General features: G+C 51.6%; 7 protein-coding genes across 7 annotated transcripts; 3 read left to right on the forward strand and 4 right to left on the reverse strand.

Moving 5' to 3' along the window:
* Window positions 1-697: 697 nt before the first annotated feature.
* Window positions 698-3,100, reverse strand: GT037_006473 (alpha beta-hydrolase; the record flags this gene model as incomplete). The annotated part of the gene is made up of 3 exons (XM_038931520.1): window positions 698-1,413; window positions 1,464-1,938; window positions 2,447-3,100. 3 exons carry the CDS (start codon window positions 3,098-3,100, stop codon window positions 698-700), a joined length of 1,845 nt encoding a protein of 614 aa, XP_038786017.1.
* Window positions 3,101-4,574: 1,474 nt separating this feature from the next.
* Window positions 4,575-6,219, forward strand: GT037_006474 (heme peroxidase; the record flags this gene model as incomplete). The annotated part of the gene is made up of 2 exons (XM_038931521.1): window positions 4,575-4,713; window positions 4,766-6,219. The coding sequence occupies 2 exons, from the start codon at window positions 4,575-4,577 to the stop codon at window positions 6,217-6,219; spliced, it is 1,593 nt and encodes a 530-aa protein (XP_038786018.1).
* A 700-nt stretch (window positions 6,220-6,919) lies between these two features.
* GT037_006475 (glutathione-dependent formaldehyde-activating enzyme) lies at window positions 6,920-7,492 on the reverse strand (the record flags this gene model as incomplete). Its single annotated transcript, XM_038931522.1, has 1 exon — window positions 6,920-7,492. One exon carries the CDS (start codon window positions 7,490-7,492, stop codon window positions 6,920-6,922), a length of 573 nt encoding a protein of 190 aa, XP_038786019.1.
* A 785-nt stretch (window positions 7,493-8,277) lies between these two features.
* GT037_006476 (uncharacterized protein) lies at window positions 8,278-8,850 on the reverse strand (the record flags this gene model as incomplete). The annotated part of the gene is made up of 1 exon (XM_038931523.1): window positions 8,278-8,850. One exon carries the CDS (start codon window positions 8,848-8,850, stop codon window positions 8,278-8,280), a length of 573 nt encoding a protein of 190 aa, XP_038786020.1.
* A 1,081-nt stretch (window positions 8,851-9,931) lies between these two features.
* On the forward strand, window positions 9,932-10,243 carry GT037_006477 (uncharacterized protein; the record flags this gene model as incomplete). Its single annotated transcript, XM_038931524.1, has 1 exon — window positions 9,932-10,243. One exon carries the CDS (start codon window positions 9,932-9,934, stop codon window positions 10,241-10,243), a length of 312 nt encoding a protein of 103 aa, XP_038786021.1.
* A 40-nt stretch (window positions 10,244-10,283) lies between these two features.
* Window positions 10,284-10,864, forward strand: GT037_006478 (uncharacterized protein; the record flags this gene model as incomplete). Its single annotated transcript, XM_038931525.1, has 2 exons — window positions 10,284-10,293; window positions 10,566-10,864. 2 exons carry the CDS (start codon window positions 10,284-10,286, stop codon window positions 10,862-10,864), a joined length of 309 nt encoding a protein of 102 aa, XP_038786022.1.
* A 4,040-nt stretch (window positions 10,865-14,904) lies between these two features.
* On the reverse strand, window positions 14,905-15,651 carry GT037_006479 (uncharacterized protein; the record flags this gene model as incomplete). Its single annotated transcript, XM_038931526.1, has 1 exon — window positions 14,905-15,651. One exon carries the CDS (start codon window positions 15,649-15,651, stop codon window positions 14,905-14,907), a length of 747 nt encoding a protein of 248 aa, XP_038786023.1.
* Between the last annotated feature and the right edge of the window lie 2,686 nt (window positions 15,652-18,337).

Consider the following 18,337-nt stretch of genomic DNA (forward strand, 5'->3'; position numbering starts at 1 on the left):
ACATTTGTAACCTTAGGATCCTTTGGCGGGTCGAAGTTCACAATGCCAGACATGCTGGCAGGGAGGATTCTGATCAATCTTGTATACTTTGTGCAGCTGAGCCTCCCTACTGTATCATACAGCTTTTACAGATTCCGAGTTGAAGGTGGCTGGATCAACGGGTTCATGAGTCTGCTTTTCTGGTTCTCAGCGTGCCTGTTTGGCGTAGCAGCCTTGCTCTATATTGCTGCAAGCATAAAACGACACTTGTATGTATCTAGTACATTGTTGGGAGGAAACGGTATCGAGCCTATGACCCTTTGGCTGCCAGGAACGGGACCGTCTCACCAGTCTATTGGGAACGAGGCTCAAGAGGGCGCGATCCGGCTGGTGTAAGATGAATGCGGCGAACATTACCCATAGAAAGAATATGATAGACGATCGTTCACAAACCATGGTATTGAACCTAATGAGTAGCGCTAGCAAGTCTGGTGAACTCTTCTCTGTGCTCGCTAACACACTCTCGGAAAGTCAACCCCAGTCTCCAGTCAGAACTACCAATACTACACTACACTGGTGAACACACAGCTATCCTAGTCATTGACTGCCGCTTTCGCATACTCTTCACTGGCATACGAAATCCGCCGCAGTGTAATTTGCCGAGTCTCCAGTGAATACTGCCTTCTTCGGGTATGTGATACAAGCGTCTCGTCCATCCTTATCTCTTTTGCTCGTTCAGCCATTCGCCTGCCCGCTTAGCCATATTTACAGCCTCTTGGTCGAATCCCAAGATGTGACCCAGGAGTAAGAGATCGTGCGGAACGTGCTCTTCAATGTCAAGCTGTACATGATTACCTGCTTGCTTCATCTTCTCAGCCCATTCGACTACGTCAAAGTATAGTATCTCTCCCCCACCTCCATTCACCCAGATAGGCACCTCGGTTTTGAATGTTCGGTTCTTGTGCGAAATGTATGGCTGTGACAGAACCTGCTCGCCAGCTTCACCAGCATATGCCTGTGTGCCCCAGGACGTGAAGGGAGGAGAGAGGTAGTCTGTGGCATAGTTCCTATTGTCGTGAACGTATGATGCAGAGGTATCGGCGGGGTTGATCCAGGGCGACCAGAGAAGCACTGACGAGGGAGCAGGTAGACCGAGGTCGGAGCCGTACTCGGAGATGTAGCGAAGAAGGGAGATGGCGAGGTTGCCGCCTGCCGAGTCTCCGGAGAGTATGATGTTCTTTGGGGATATCTTGAGGTCGTTCAAGAGATATAGGTAGGACGTGAGGCTGTCTTGGAGCGCGGCTGGGAAAGGGTTTGATGTCTTGGAGGCAGGCAGCGTGGAGAGGCGATATTGGGGACAGAAGATGTGTGTGGCTAGGGTATGCTTGAGAAGTTTCTTTGCGGGAGCCCCGCATTGTCCCGTCCTTCCATCTCCTGGTAAAAGTCAGCCACGGGCATGTGTATCACAAAAGCTATCCACTGACCTGTGACGAAAGCGCCGCCGTGGATATGAAGGACGACCTTGACGTTGCTCTTATCGCTGCCCGTGGTCAATGGCGCAGGAAACCACGTCGCACCAATTTCTGCTGGCACAACGTCCTTGTTGCTCCTTAATGGCCCTTTGTATACGTCATCCTTGGCCGGTTTGATGACAAGGAATCGCTCCTTCTCCCGGTCCGGTGTGAGAGGCAGTGGTGTCTTAGCTTGCACCGTAGCCACGTGCCATAACCCAGAGAAGAGGGCGTGCACAGCGATGGCCTGTCGAAAGGTCCAGCTAGGGTGCTGGCGACCGAAGAGGAGGAATTTGACGATGAATACTGGGAACCGCACGAGCTCAAGGCCCAGAGCGGCCAGCGCGTACATGCCCTTTACAGGATGTTGCGTGAAGTCCACCATCGTGCTGACAGCGCTGTCGATGAACACGATGAGGAGGCCATAGGTATTCTCCGAAGTGGATGGCTTATATCATAGCGGAGTTGGGTTCGCGCTTGCTTCCAAGATTGCGACGATCGAGGGACGGCGGCTCCTTGATCTGATCCGTACCGAGGTCCTTGGCACGACTAACTCGACCGTCTCCAGATCTACCCCGCATAGCTCCTGACAAAACTGGATGCACATCACATTATCCTGTCCAATTGGATGATATGCTCCATCCTACATTTGATCTAATTGTTCTTACTCTGAAGAGGCTGGCGATACTTTTCCTGGAACAACCCTTCCTATAAGATATCCACGCAGCCCACACACCGTCCTATTGTGAAAGCCTCATCTCTTCCAATCGGATTCGAAAGTCAAGCTCGGCAACCTTCACGAGGCTTCGATTACGTCGCCTCAAGATACACAATAGCTCAATCTTTTGTTCTGGTGTGAAATCTGGTGGAATCTCAAACCCTTGTTCTACGGCCACGGTCCTCAGGTTGTCTGCTACTGGGACAGCCTCCCGCCACAATTCGATGTCGTCTCGTACCTGCAATGCCTTGCCGATGACCCGCTCGTCCAAGTCCTGGTCCCCCTTGCGCTTCTCACTACGGGTAAGCGTAGTGGAGGTTGCAGTATGAGACAAACCGCTACGAGACCGGGGAGTACATTCTCCGTCCTGACAATCATCCGACGCTGCAATTCCTCCAATGGCATCCCTGGTCTGTAAAGTGCTGTCCGACATATACTGCTCTCGAATTTCATGCTCGTCGTCTGCTAATTCTCCTTCTGACTGCTCCTCTTCTTGTCCTACTCTATGTCCAAAGTCACTTTTCTGTCCCCTATTGGCGGACCTATCAGCTGTGGGTTGTTTGCGCCGATAGAGTTCAACCAGCGTCTTGAGATCATCAGGCATCACCCACGAGTGGCGGCCTTTCGTCTTTCGACCGTGATCAATCCGCTTATGAAGACGTTTTTGTACTTCTTCAAGCTTTCCTGGTGTAAGGCTTGCCAAGGCTGAAAGATGAATCAAGAATGGCTGGCCCCATGCCATGGCGTACTCAGCATGATTGTAGCTCAGACCATTGGGAAGTGCTTGCCACGCATCGTCAATGTCCCATTGTTGGCAGATGTTGTCAACCACCTCTCCCATTACCGAGTCAGGAGTCGGCGATATAGGTCTGTTGAATACGATCGGAGCCATGACGTGTGTCGATATGAAATATGTCCAAATATTCTGGTTACTCTTGGATATGGGTTGACTTAAGTCTCGACTACAGGGCGAGGTCGTCGACGAAAGTTGCGGTGGCCGTAAGTTCATTAGAGGGATCTTATCATCTCATCAGAAAGGCTGTGACTGAACAGCGGCGCCATTCATCGTCCTGTGACTCGCATTTGTGACTTTCACTTCGACACCTTTGCTTCGCTCTCGCTCTGAAATCCGTGTGAATGAGACAATTGGAAGGGGAAAAGCCACATCTAATATCGTTCACCCCTGTTGCATATGCAAATTCTCGAGCTTGGGTATATCACGCTTGCAGTGGACGTTATGAGTGGTGGTTCTTAGGTCTTGGGTACGATTACATGATACCGAAGATCTATGAATTACGGGCACATCGCGATACTCTGTGTTTGAACATGCGAGCAGTTTGTATCGTGAGAGGCCATTGTAGAGTATGTCCCTCTGTTGTGATCGAGACGCTGCCGTAGAAGGACGGAAGAACATTAGAGCTGACCAAGCGAAATGACTGATCGTTAACATCAGACCCGTCGAACAATGGCGCCAAAAGTATTTGCGCTCCATCTCTGATCGTTGCCTTCTTTGTTGCTTGACAGCGACTATCACGTTCGGCTTTTACCATTAGCTTTGGTACAAAACATCGCGGTCAGAGCGTGGGTCGCCCAAAGGAAGGCACGGTGCCACCCGGCGGAAACTCCCTAGGCATATTGATGAAGAAACGGCAAAATACGATGGTAGCGTTACGAGTATAGCCTTGCAAGCTGTTCAGCCTCGGTCTAAAATGTTGCCCCTATCAGTACACTGGACGCGCTCTGTGCTCAGTATTAGATACGTGGCCAGCGCACTCAGTCTAATTACTGACGAGGCCACAAACGGCTGCGTATGATCCTGGAGAGAAGTACGAAGAAAATGAAGTCCATGAGTGGCGTTCTCAGCGTTGAATTGACTGTGGACTTAGAGACTCGAAGCTTCGCCAAGTCATTGCGGATTCTAGTCCGCCTGCGTCTCCGCCGAAAGAAGGCGAACTCAGACCATGTAGTGTCGCGTGCATTCTCCGGAGATTTTCAGGACCAATCAGCCAGGACACAAAGCTAATCTTGCCCAGGGTCGTGTTTCCAAAATTAGTCGCCAACGCCTAAGATCAGTTTCCAGACAAGGCTCTCAGCGGAAGTGACCTTGACCCTCCCTCTCTCAGTCTCCATACTACATCGTATCCCGAACACGATGCTAGTTGCTGCAACGTGCACCATGGAAGCCTACATCCGTATATGCATTGACCATGCGTAGTTGAAATTACTCTACAAAATATCCTTTAATAGCATTGGGTAGGTGTCTCCAAGACTTATATAACAAGAGCATGCCCATGAGTGTCTACCATCAATAAGAGCCTAGCAGTAATCCACCACAAGACACTCAACAGTCCGACTATCTAGGCATCATGAAAAGAAATCAGTTGATCAGCCTCGCGCTTCTTGCGCCGAGCTGTCAAGCATACGTCTGGCCCAGCCAGTACGACCAGTTTGAAGACCTCTTGTTTTTGCAATCTGGGTACATCAAAGATGGAACACTATCGGATCGTACGTATCTTACACCCTCAATCCATTTGGCCCAGAGCTCACGAAGCAACAGAAGTCATGACCTGCGATTTTGGCGCTGGCCAGCCCGGTATTCAGAAAGCCGCAGAATGGGTACGAACTGCCTTCCACGACTCCGTTACACATGACGCCAAAACCAAGATTGGCGGTTTGGACGCCTCGATACAATACGAGCTTGACCGACCAGAGAACTTGGGTGCTGCACTCAATAACACCTTGGCCGACATATCTAGTTCAGTCGACATCAGGAGCTCCGCAGCCGACGTTTTGGCCTTGTCATTAGTCATGTCCGTGGCTCGTTGCGCCAATATGCGCGTTCCTTTGAGACTAGGCCGCAAGGATGCGACGGAAGCTGGTATCAAAGGCGTACCGGAAGCCCACACGGATCTCGACACCACCAGGAAGAGGTTTGAGACTGCCAGCCTAAGCGAAACCGACATGATCACTTTGATTGCTTGTGGTCACAGCATTGGTGGTGTTCACTCTGTTGATCACCCCGAGATTGTTTCTGGTCCAGTCAGCGCAGAAAACAAGGCGAGTTTCGATACCACCCTGGGCGTATTGGACAACAACGTGGTATTGGAATACCTTGACAACTCGACAGCCAACCCATTGGTTGTCAACCCCAACAACACGTTGAACTCCGACAAGCGAATCTTTGCTGCTGACGACAACAAAACCATGCGTAAGCTTGCCGATAAGGCTTACTTCAAGTCCCAGTGTGAGGCTGCATTCGAGAAAATGCTTAGTCTTGTACCAGGCGATGTCACACTGACGGAGCCCTTGGAGCCAGCCGACATCCGTCCTTACATCTCATCCTACTCACTCAAGGATGGCTCAATCGAGTTCTCTGGACGCATCCGTGTTCGCATTACACCAGTAACTGGTCGTGACGCAGACAGCCTTACCGCTTCTATCATTCCGAAATCGCGTGGCAATACCACAGTCGCTGAGATCGCTGCTCGCCGTGCCACTTTCCAAGGAGGAACCTCTTTTGGATACCTAGACGAGAACTTCCAATGGTTCGAATTCGACCAGACGCTCAATGCTAGCGAGGCATTCGACTCGTTCACCATTCGCGTCAATGATGACACCTACGACAATGGCGGCACAGGCGGATACCCTGTGAATGCCGATATTCTATACCAAGATGCGCAGTCCTGTGTCGCCTGGGACGCAGCTAAGCAGGAAGGCACTTTGACCATCACTGCTGCTGTATCCAAGGCACTTCTCAGGGGTGGCGCCACTCCACAGATCAATGTTGTGAAGAAGAACAAGATTCAGGGCAACTTCATTCCTCGCTTGCGACCAGAGACCATCCCTATGACTCGTGCAAGCAAAGAGACTGCAGAGTACGTCTACTTTACTGCCTCAACAATCTTGTCCGCTGATGGACTCGCCCCTACGGTTGACATTGAAGTTGGTGACTCCAAGGTGGAGTACATCACGACAACTGGTCTTACTCAGCAAGAGTGCGCTTCGTTATAGATACCCAATATTTAATGTATAGATTTCCTTCATCCAAGATTCATAAGCACTTTTTCAGAATACTGCTACGCTAGCCCCCTTCAAAGACCACTTTCACCACGCCCAGCATGCATGCGCTGCTTGCCAAAATCAGTAGAAGGATCTGCCTTAATTTAGCCTGAATCTAAAGTGTAGTGTTCACTTTGCAACGCTCGAAACCACTCGAAACTATATCATACATCGAAACCATACTACCAAGGCTCCGTGCACCTTATCTCGCCCTTCATTAAGTAGTAAGTTGGTGTTCAGAACAGTGCGCGGCGGTCTTAGCGTCTTATGTATGACTGGTCGAGTATACACTTTTGTACATCTTTGACTTCAGCGCTGTTGACGTTAAGATAACTCAGGAAGCATTGCCTTCTCAGTGTTGCCAGCGCGGAGATTTAGTGAAGTAAATTCCTAAATGAAAGCAAAACATCCATGATACATGTCTTCTCTCAAGTAGCATACATATCCTGGCTGCTAGAGAGGTTTAGCGCGCGATCACGGTGCTCAGTGGTATGCAATATAACTACACACGTCCCGCGCTAGTCGGTCTTCCAGGTGCATAAAACTCTTGAATGTCTATAAGACCAATCCAAGCTCTAAGCCATTCCTCGTCATCTAATGATACATCATCCACATCAACCACACCCAGAACGCCAGACCATGCAATACAACCCTACAACTTCGATGAGAGCTTTCCGCTCTTCTGCGCAGTATAGGTGGCGATGAGATCCATCAACGTCGGACTCAGTACATCGTATGTCTGGAGTCCCTCCTTCCTGAACTTCTCTCTTACGGCATCAATCTCCTTGGGGTTGAAACCTTGCTCGATGATGCTACTGACGAATGCCGCGAATTGGGGCTCCTGCCATCCCTTCTTATCGCTAAGTTCGGTGTGCACAAAGTCCAGGCCCTTGAATGGATGGTCGACCATGATGCGACCAAAGAGGTGAACTCCACACTCCTTGCAGGCATTGCGTTGGATGGCCGCCGACTCGTCGATTATGTGCAGCTTGTTACCGTTGGCGGTCACGGAGAGGGCATCTACGGGAACGACACCGACGACTGAGAAGAGAGCGCCCTTAGGCTTCCAGCATTTTGAGCAGCCGCAAGCGTGGTTGTGCGCGACGTTGCTGGAAAGGGTGACTTCGACCTTCTTGGAGGGGCAATGGCAGTAAAGCTTGCCGCCGGGAAAGTTGGGATCGCCCTTCTTGATACCGTTATCGATGGCGGGATGGATAGATGGCATGATGGGTAGATATTTGCACTTGGTTTGTTTGTTGAAAGAGATGGTTGTGTAAGAGAGTTTGGATGGTTGCAAGCTCGCAGTTACTCAGGTACCTGGCCACACTATATACGGGTTTCTGTTCCACATCGAGACGATTACCCCCTCACCGGACTGCGCAACCGATCAAGAAAGGACCGCAGCAAATATGGTGCGATCGCATGCAAACTGATGGTATTGTGGACATGATGTGCGGAACCGCATAGTGTTACCGTTTTAGGTCACTCGGCCCTTCCCCGCCTCGCGTTAGAGATTACCACAATCGAGGAGCTTCGGCGTGCCGATATAGACGCTGCGGTGCCGCGGAATTTCGCCAATACAAAGAGTATACATTGTCGCAGGAACTGAACGTTGCAGAAAAAGGGCCGCAAAACGTACAGATACAATTTTGTTGGTGATGAGTCTTAGACTTCGTGGCGGACCCGACGACTGGGGCGTCAGATTCGCTCCCGGAAAACCCTTGGATCTTGCCGTCTCCTCGTTTTTTCCACCTAAACAGCAACTACAGCGAACGCCTCCCGCAAGTCGTCCGCAAAACACATCCATCGCAGTAGTCAAAATCGTATCATACGATGACATCCAAACGAGTGCGTTCGTTCTCAAGCTCCAGGCGCGCAAGACGAACAATGTAGCAACCCAGCAATGTCGCATGATCTTAGACCACTTTCCCAATTCTCATGAACCTCATCGGGTCGATTCTGAGGTAAATCAAACCATCTTCAATATAGATTCAGGCACCCCATGCTGTTTCAACGAAGATTCGCTTTTGCATCAGCTGCAGCAGCTCCGATGTTCGCCCTCTGTCGAGATTCTTCAACGTCCACCATGAGTTGGGCGGCTATCATTCTGCTCTGGAACCACAGCTCGGCTTCTTCTGCAGCGTAACGTTCAGCTATGAGTTTGTAGCGCTTCTGATGCAGCTGCGATATTTGTACATCCGCGCGATACTTCATGAGCCTCTCCTCTGGTGTTTTTAACTCCTCGTTGTACCCGAAACCGGGGAAATCGATGCGTTCTCGGATATCCTCGACCTTTTCCTTGTGCTTGGCGCCAGTCTGCGGATCCGGAATCACTCTTGATCTCTCACCCACAAAACCGGCCAGACGTGGACGGCGTGTTTCTAGGCGCCTTTCGGGTTGGGAGGCATCTGTGAACCGCACATGCTTGTGGGGCCTTCGCTGATCGTGATCCAGATAATCTGGCTGTTGCCAAATCTCTCCTCTAGATATATACGCTCTTGCATCGATTTTCTGGGAGCTGTTGAAGATGCGACGGTCTAGTTCGGGATTCTTTGGTCGCCCTTGGGCTGCGTCGCGGGTCATCCGAGGACGCTTCAATTCGTGGTTATAATTCTCGACTGCCGTATCTCCAGGGCGCTTCTGTTGTCGTTGCGCCGGGCGAAGAGGCTGGCTGATTGTAGACCGTGAGCCTTTGGAAATTTGATCGACTTTGGATGAACTTCTATGTCTAGTCTCCGTGGCTCTGGACGGTCGAGGAATCTCTTCTTTTGCAGCCGGTAGATACGGTGAGCGACCATGACGTACAAGCGCCAATGGGGTATCAAGCAGTGGGGTAAATACCCGTTGAGAGGCGGACCTATCACGGGACATTGAAAGTAAATGCTGATATTGAAGGAGTGTGGTCAAAGAGTGTGAAACCCTTGGTTTCTCCAAGCGTTGGTTCTGGACTAGTCGTATTGGGCCATCAGGACTTTAAGACAGGCGAAGTGAAAGTGCATTATCGAAAGAAGAGGACTAGATGTTAGAGAGACGTTTTCCGAGAAAATTCTGACGGATCGAATTGTACCTACACACTGATAGTCTCATGATGGAAGTCGTCACTACGTGTCTGTGCTGGAGCACTTTGCAATAGCGTAAAGGCTGCACCGACGCTGGCTGCGAGTAGCAGCCTCGCATTTACTTGTGAAGAGGGATCAAATTTTGCGCTTTGTATGTTTCGGATTATAGTCGAAGGTGATGTAGTGTGATGCAGGTAGGTGTATCAAAGTGCTAGGTAGAATGCTCTTCATCACTTCAAAGAACGAACTTCCACTCCCAGCGTCGTCCTGGAAGCGTTGTTTGCTTGACCTGATAAGCTGGCTCTGTTTGCTTGACGTATTTACTGATCACTGTTCCGTGATTGCAGTATGGGTCACTCGATGAGTGGGAGCACCGTTCCATGGTTCCGGGCAAGTCGCACACTCTTACAAAACTCTCATCTATTTCCATCAAATCCATCAAATCCATCAAATCCATCAAATCCATCAAATCCATCAAGTCCATCATTCCCTCTTTAAACAAAAAGCTGAGTAGAACGAGCCATCAAATCTCTTGCACCCACCCGATCTACCTATATTTCGAACCGAGCAGTCGCACAAACACTTGGAAATTCCCAACACTCACCATGACTGAGCCATCGAACGTACCTATTAAGAGCATCACCTATACACACAAAGACGTCGAGTGTGTCTTTCTCGATCGACTGCTGGGCCGCAGGACACCACTCTCAGCTCTTGCAGGACCAGCGTCGCAGCAACAGGTCCTAGGCTCGCTCGCGACTCTTCCTATCGAACTACTTCTCATGGTCCTCGAAAACCTTGCAGTCACCGATATGATGCGTCCCGGCGCTGCAACCGATTCGCAATGCACGTCGTTGATACAGAATCGTCTCTTCGCCTTTGCTTACAATTTGCACCAAACACCGTCTTGGGAATGATGGCTCTCAGAACCTCTGCGCACATTACGCCACAGCAGCTATGCAACAAGGTACTGCAGAGAGATTGCGACCAAATCCGGGTCAAGGACGTTTTACCGGGACCAGCAATAAGATACACTGAGTACCGATGCGGACAGTTGGCGCAGCACATATACCTCCCTACATGCACGCGACTTTGTGTGGAGTGCATACTAGATGAATCCCGTGTGACGAACTACAAGTTGGCAATGGGGTACCAAATCTATGAAACCGAAGACTTTGACATGACACCGAGTTTTCGCACTCTCCCTGTAACACTGACGAACGGCCTGAACAAGTTCAGAATGGGCTTTGAGGAAGCACGACTACACTCGACCCAGCGTCTCCGTCATCTCAGCTGTTCCGATCACCATTGCGCGACATATGCCCATAGTGTTTGCACCTCTGGTAAACTCGATGTCGTTCCAGGTGGAGCAGGGGTATTACTGCAGCACTTGTTTACATACCGAAGTTGAAGAGGAGGTCTATACGCGAAAGTCTTTTTCTGATCATCTCCGAGACTCTCGCGTTCGGCCTTTTTCCCCAGTGTGGGAATTCCGGTCTAATTTAAAGGTCGATCTAGAAAGTTACGAGTGGGACTGAAATAGTCTCAGGGTCATCGAACGCGAGTCAAGTGGTCTGGTGAGCAGATAGTCGCTGGTCCGGTGTAGCCTGGGGGCATTACAGAGCGTCATTTAGAAGCGAGCATAGGGAAATTGGCGGTCGTCAAGTATGTGCGGATGTAGCGAGGACCTCCAAGTCTGACAAGCAGTGAAAGTGTTCCTGTCGGAATAACATTCCTAATGTTCAGGTTTTGCTTATTTGTTTCCTAGTCCCGTGGTGTCTTCTGGCACAGAACTGATTTTCACATCTATGAGCGGAAACACCGAGCTGTGAACGATTAAAGACAGTAGTACAATGCTTGAACACTACCTTCTAATCCATTTGTACCCAGGATGTTCTTCGAGCACGTCATCAAAATGAGCATACGCGCTACGGAGCAGCTAATAGTGTGTAACTGTCGTCCTGGGGGCTATCCATCAACTCTCGCGCACCCATCTCTTCGCGCCTCAAGATCAGACATGGAGTGTACGTCACGCTACAAGCGTCATATGCAGAACTGCCTGCTTACCAAGGACATGCCATCTCGGGGTTTCCGAGAAATACCACTCTGCATGTTCTGTCGTCGCATCGCTATCCCCAATATCTCCTCTTATCTCAATATCCAACATTCACAGCCCCATCTTGATACCGTTCACGCATGCTGCGATATTGCCATGGCGATTGCAACCCAGTGAAGCAGGCATGATGATGCGTAACTGAAGCAAACGACATCCTACAATGTGAACCCATGTACGGCAGAAAAGCACGTTGCGATTGGCTGTGAAGATGTTTGGTGTCGAAACAGACATGGAGGCGGCGCAGCATGTCGCGCATGAACCCTGGGGGCTATTTTTGAAATGACGGGAGGGTGGAGCGATGGAGGAGCTGGGGGCCGTAAGGCTGGCGCTGGCATGGCGGTTCCTGAAATTCGGCCCCCAGAGAGGTCTTGGGAGGATGGTCGCATTTGCCGCTTTGTACTTCGAGCGAGCGCGTCGTCTGTCTTACATCTTACAAAGGCATGGCGGCGGCTGCAGGCGTCGTATTTTCAATATTGGACTCATCAGCCGCACGATCAGGTGGGATGCCACTCCCACCGATGAGCATGCGTTGGATTAGTGGCTTATAACTTGCACCAGGTACTGGTGGCTCAGCCCTGCGAACTCGGTGCTGCGCCTCAGCCTTCACCACCCACCGAACGATGGCTTTCCGCAAGTATGTCACAAACCACCACGCATCGACCACCGAACACATACCTCATCCGCATAGCCATTGCCCAATCACTTGCAATTTTTCTGCCAGTACCTGAGGCCGGCACAGCCCTGTTTTTGTGACCTTATTGCAGCAAAGATTCCATTGCACTTCGGCTACCGACCCATAGCAGGAGAAGATTTTCTTGGGTTGGGCAGGGCCGCTGCGACTCCACAGAACAGGGACCCCAGCAAGCGAGCGCGACACGTTGACATTTGCACCGGACTGCACGAAGATATGCTAAGGAAGACCAAAGTATTGGACTGTGGGGAAGAAAAGGTCGGGTGGTTGGGATGAGGTTGGTTCGGACGGGTGTGCAGACGATGATTTGGCGATGAGTCGATGGACACGTTGACCAGCGAGCAGCCTCGCCAGACGGAAGGGGCACGTCCTGGTAAATGCGGGGAGACGTGAGCTGGCAATACAGCTTGCGCAATGCTTTTGTCTGTTTCAGAAGCCCGGACAGGTCCGACGATGCAGGAGAGTGATTATATGAGAGATTCGAGACCGCGCACGCTGGTGGGTATCTTGCAGGTACTCGATCAGGTTGACCGGTGAGGCTTCAATGCATGCACGCTGCACCCTTTTGGACGTGGACTAGAGAATTAGCTGCATATTGACCGGTGACAATGGAGCTGATGCAAGCTCCACAGGAGAATAAGAATATGCATATCATATGCAACTATCCATCATGGACTTGATTTCGTTGAACTGTCGTTGTTCAGCTGGTGTGGCCAGTTATGATCGAAATCTGCGATTAATAGAGTGGGGTTGGTGCTGCCGTTTGACCGGCAGCTAGCATCACCCACGGTGTTTGATGATTATCAGTCGGGAACCTCCCTGATGATCGTGAGATAGCTGCTGGAACATAAAGGACAGTTGTCAATGCACGATTAAGATGGAGAAGTGTTCTGGAATGCAGACGTCGCTGCTGTATTCTGGCTAGATTCTGATGTGGAGAGGTTGGCGGGGCCTTTTGGGTTGGACAGTGCGAAGAGCAGCAGCTCCTGTCTCCTGATGTTTGCAGTCTTTCCTCCACCTCAATATAATGGCCAGCTTGTGTCTTCAATATGTGACGTGTGTTAATGGTAATTCGGTCGTTCTGCGGCGGACGCGCAATAACTTGTATAGGTTTCTCGTTCGATCTTCGTATCGCGGCTTGAAGCGAGACCGTTGCTATTATCGTGAGGCTACTATTGTAGATCACCAAATTATGGCAATATCACCGTGACAGTATTTTTGGCAGTGGCAACAACATCTGTTGCGACTCGTTGTGGTGAGGGTCGTGAGAGCGTCGAGGATTGAACACTGCCTGCCAGTGCGCAACACACCTGCCCGTCCAGCGCCCGTACCCCGCAACACCACCAAACCACCATCACCACTGTCCACTCTTAGTAATTATCTACCAAGACTCTATCACACTAGGCACACTTTCGGACATGTCAAACCACGATACCTCCTCTTATCGCCACCAACCTGGCAGACCCTGACCTTATCCCGTGTGAGATGTGAGATTCCAAGGTTCTCATCTGGACCCTGACGTCTGCCATGCCCCGCATCGCAATCCTCCCTGGACGATAATCAGAATTCTGCCGTCAAGAACCTTGGTGATAAGACGTCATGAGTAACAAGGCAAGCACCCTGAATGTCATCCAAATACTTGACCAGGGCCCCGGCACAGCTGACAATGATGTCGTCCTGGTTTTATCCTGGGGCCGAGGGCATGTATGTCAGACAGTGGCTTTGTGGCTCAGTATTGCACTCTGGCCTCCAAGAAGAAAGTGGTATGACAGTTTGCGCGACTGCGAAATGCACTAGCAGCGCGCAATGCAAGTCTCACTTTGATATCGCGAGAGGGTGTATCAAACCCACAATTGTCTTCGCCGGACGAGATTGAGGGTGCAGTGCGCGCCAGGCAGACATCAGGGTCCAGTCGCATACCAACAAAATCTTGGTAACGAGGGTGTTCACGCACTCGTATCCGGCGACGGCGATCAATATATTCCTGGCCACATGATGGGAAACCTGGCTAGCGATAAGACAAGGTGTTGCTGGGTGCCCTGAGATGTGATTGGTCATGTCTAGGCCGTAACAAAGGGAAGAGCCTTGAGGGAGCAGCCGAGGTGTGTGTGGTTTGGGAGTCATTGATGGATCAAGATTGTCTTGTGTGTATGACTGTTTCAGTGTAATGTGGCTCGGTGGTCTCTATGTCTGGACCTAGCATTTGCGCTATCGGCAGAGCATCTGCCAGCCGTTAGTTCAGAGTACGAGGAAGCTATGGAAGTAATGCTAGTATTATTTTCAGGTAATGGGGCAAAGACACTTCATGATGGCATAGTGGTGTTAGGTGATTATGAATTATGTCCATTATTAGCTATCTAGCCAGATCCCTTAGTCTCGGGCCAGTAACGTCATTCCAAGTTTCCTCTGCATCATCAGGGTCTATTACCCTGGCGTGCATCATCCATTCCCCCTCAACACCGCAAAGGTGGAGGCATGCAACTGTTTGATCCTCTCAAGGTATCATTCCACCGTTATCCTGCACTACCCAAGAGCATGTATAAGCAACGCAGAAACAAAGCGTGCGATAAAGCATGTATGAATGTGTGTTTGGTGGTGGTGGCGCGCACCGGCGCGGAGCTTTTGCAGCGTCCGCCCGCGGATGTCGTGGTGGGATCGGAGTGTTCGACCGCGCGGCCGCTAGGCCTCGTAGCCGTAGGTGGTAGTGTGGGTATCGTATTATTCAATAGATCGTATTTCGTAAGGCGCAAAGAAAGTCTTCAAGTCATCATTCATCGGTAGTAGCCAGACGACCGGTGCTCGCGAAGGTCCCGTGTCGATGGCTCGCGGACCTCGACAGCGTAGTGCTTTGCAGCTCGGCGCTGCTTAGCCAGGTCCTCCTCGTAGAGGGAGCCGCGCTTGGAGCTGGGAGTGTTGCTGATCTCGGCAAGTGGTCGCTTTGGTCGGCTGGTGCTGTGCTGTGGCCAGTCGACGATCTCACCGTTGCGGGATCGTGATGATGACTTGCTCTTGGTCTTTGATTCTTGGTCAACCTTGACGGAGTGGCTTCGTCGGGGAGAGGCGGGTGCTGTGCGGGGAGCAACGTAGTAGCTACGGTCCATGGAGACAAATGGCTTGCGGGATCGGTGACGGATGCTGCGCTCAATGGCCTTGAGAAGGCTGCAGACTTCAACGTAGCCGGCTGGGATCTCTACGCGGACGAGCTTGTTGTCTTCCTCGACAGTTGAGTAGGTGGCTCCGTCCGACTTTTGGTAGATGTAGCGGGCCACTTGTTGGGCTAGGCCGTGGCCGACCTCGCAGAGTTGCTCGTGGTTGCGGTGGACTTCGTAGGGGTTGTGGCAGTAAGCACACTTCCTGGCGTGCATCTCGAAGTGGTAGGCGGCCCAGCTCTCAGCAGTGTTGACAGGACGGGAGAAAGAGTCGACGGGGTCCTCGTAGAAGCCGACCACACGCTCCTTCTTGGCCGTCGAAGGCCGTGAGTGAACGATGGTCGGTTGGTTTGTGCGTGCGGAAGGCATCTTGGGAGATGATGTGGGTGAGTTCTTCAGGATAGACTTTGGGGAAGCCGTTGTGACGTTGTTCCCAAGGTACGGAATGGTGTTGGTGAAGTCACTCCCAGTGTGGGAGGGTAACTTTGGTGTGGTAGTGTTGTTGGTGTTCTGTTCTTGCTGGCGGTGGTAGATGGTAGACTGTTGGTCGTGTAAACAGCAGGTCGTAGTCGTTTCGAGTGAGTTGGTTTAGATAGAGGGTCCATGGTGGGCGCGGATGGCATGGAATATATGTCTCGATCCTGTACAGCGGCCGCATGCCCAGGGTGTGGGTGGAAGCCTGAGCTAGGCATGGGTTGCCTGTGACCATCAGCAGGGGCTAGGTTAGCACCTCTTAGCCTCCAGGACTAGGGGGCCATGGCCTGCTAGCGAGGGCGGTGACTGCAATTGTTCCTCTCGATCCGTGCATGACGACGATGTCTTGGGAACCGCCGCTAGAGGCATGTTTCGTCAGTCAGAGGGCCGTCAACGGCCGCTGGTCGACGGCGCTGTCATTGGCGATGATGAGCTGTCGCTTCGCCAGAGAATGGGCCCAGGAGTGCCAGCAACCGCCGCATCGACTCGTGCCGCGCGTGTCAACGTGTCCAGTCGGGCAGAGAACACCTATGCTGTCTCTCCAACGACATTGCTCGCTCGCTGTGGGTGCCGTCTGGCTATTCGATGCTGCGCCTCATGTCGCTGTCCGCGTTCGCATCACGGTGTTGAGGGGTGGGCGGGTGCCGTCGCTGCCTGTTTTCTCGAGGCATCAGCCACGGCAGCCACACCCAATGTGGGCAAGACTTGTTTCCTCTCCACCATCGCTCTGCTCATTTGCGCAGCACTCGCACAATCTCACCGCTACACAAGTTCGCGCATAGCCACAACCTTCCGCAGCCAATCCGTCAACTAATGCACGCCATAGAGTAGCTGTTGATGGCTGTTGAAGCCCATGTGCAAGTTTGCGTGTCGCTGCGAAATTGCACTGTGCGCCGCTGCCATGGTTCAGACCGGCGGCTGCAACCCACGACAAGACCCGCAACACCTCATCTAGGGCTGTGCTAAAGTGCATAGCTTCGTCTGCGCCCTTGAACGCACACCAGTCGAGGGCGCTGAATGTGCAAAATGTTTGCGTGTCGCTCAAAGACTCATCAGACACCCTGCTACTCGACGCTTGCCGAGCAACGTGCATGGCGCTATTCACCCATCGCTCGACTCGCCTGTCTCTTTCTGTCTGACCGGAGTTTGGCCCCTCGTCATTCGTCAATTGGGCTCTCTGGTGACTCTTTTTCACCATCGGCGCATTGGCACAGCAGTTCGCCCACTTTACCAACATGAACAGGCCCTATGTACCAATGTTTTCTCCGGTATACAGCAAAGTGTTTCATCACGAGAAACACGTTGACAAGCACCCGAATAGTACGTTTCACGTCCAGCTGTCACTCGATTCTGCCCACCGTGAGTCAATTGTGCCCAACTTGGGACATTCGTGGTGTTTCTTTTTGGCGCTGTGTTATGACTCCCACTTTGACACACGGTCGGCACTTTCCGTATGTCGGAGCCAGGGGCTTCAAAGTGCCATCCGCGCTCGTACGGGCTCCGGGCATGATTGAGTGGCACATGATCAAGTTGGTATCCTTGGCGGGAGTTTTTATGGGCTTCTAGCGTGATGCTGCTCATCATGACAGCCGCAAACACGGGTTCGGCACTGCACCGCCACAAACTCCCACTAGTTACACGATAGAAAATTCCGTCGTCATTCTGCCCCTCTCACGCATCCGTGCCCCCGTACTGAGACCCTCTTCCAAGTCTTGGATGCATGAAGATTGGTGCACAAAGATCCGTGATCCAGAGTGAAGCTACACTGTGGCGTCGTAGACAGGGTCTACTGCAGCCTAGGAATCTACGGCATCTTGGTTTCTGGTAATCGTGCTTCGGAGTGTACAGCGTTCCGTTGCTCCTCGCGAACTGTCTCAGTTGCCTTACAGGAACCAATCTTCAACGCACATGGTGCCGATAGACCCTTTGGCAACGTAATGCCCATGGCCTGTTCATGATATCATTCGTTCCTCATGGTCTGCTGATTTGACATCAGGTCTACCGCGATCCGGATCGGACCATTGGCCTATCACCTTTGACAATGTCTAGGCAGCAAGTCCCCGCTCTGGCTGAGAACGACACATCGAGCGATGGATATCGGCGGGGCAGATTAGAACAATCTGGCACCTCAAGCTTGGGTCGATTGGTGCTCGTGTTGCTTACCCAATCTTCTTGGAGAAGAACTTTAGCATGTGACCTCTTCGCGTTCTAAGTATTGCTATACCAATAGAATTAGCAATATACGCTACCACCTGCAAGACTGTTGACCATATCCGCCGTTCACATTCGACCGTCTAGCCACTTCTATACTGACAGTGCGTCAGGGTCCAGACAAGTTTGTGGGGTCATGCGGAGCGAGTCGGTCACGTGCAAACCCTTTCATCCTCCGAAAACAACTGACGTTCGCCTCTTCAGCATTGCGCTTACTAAGGTCGCCGGAGACGAACGACAGCAGCAATCCGTGTTGCCTCCTTTCTTGGTTTGCATATTGAGTCCGGACTGATGCTGATCTGTTGCCGTAGTAAGCGATAAAGCTGACCGAGTTGACCGGTTGCTGGACCCTTCATCAGCACAAACCTGT

This window comes from Alternaria burnsii (genome assembly GCF_013036055.1).
Source record: "Alternaria burnsii strain CBS107.38 chromosome Unknown 752, whole genome shotgun sequence".
Taxonomy (NCBI): domain Eukaryota; kingdom Fungi; phylum Ascomycota; class Dothideomycetes; order Pleosporales; family Pleosporaceae; genus Alternaria; species Alternaria burnsii.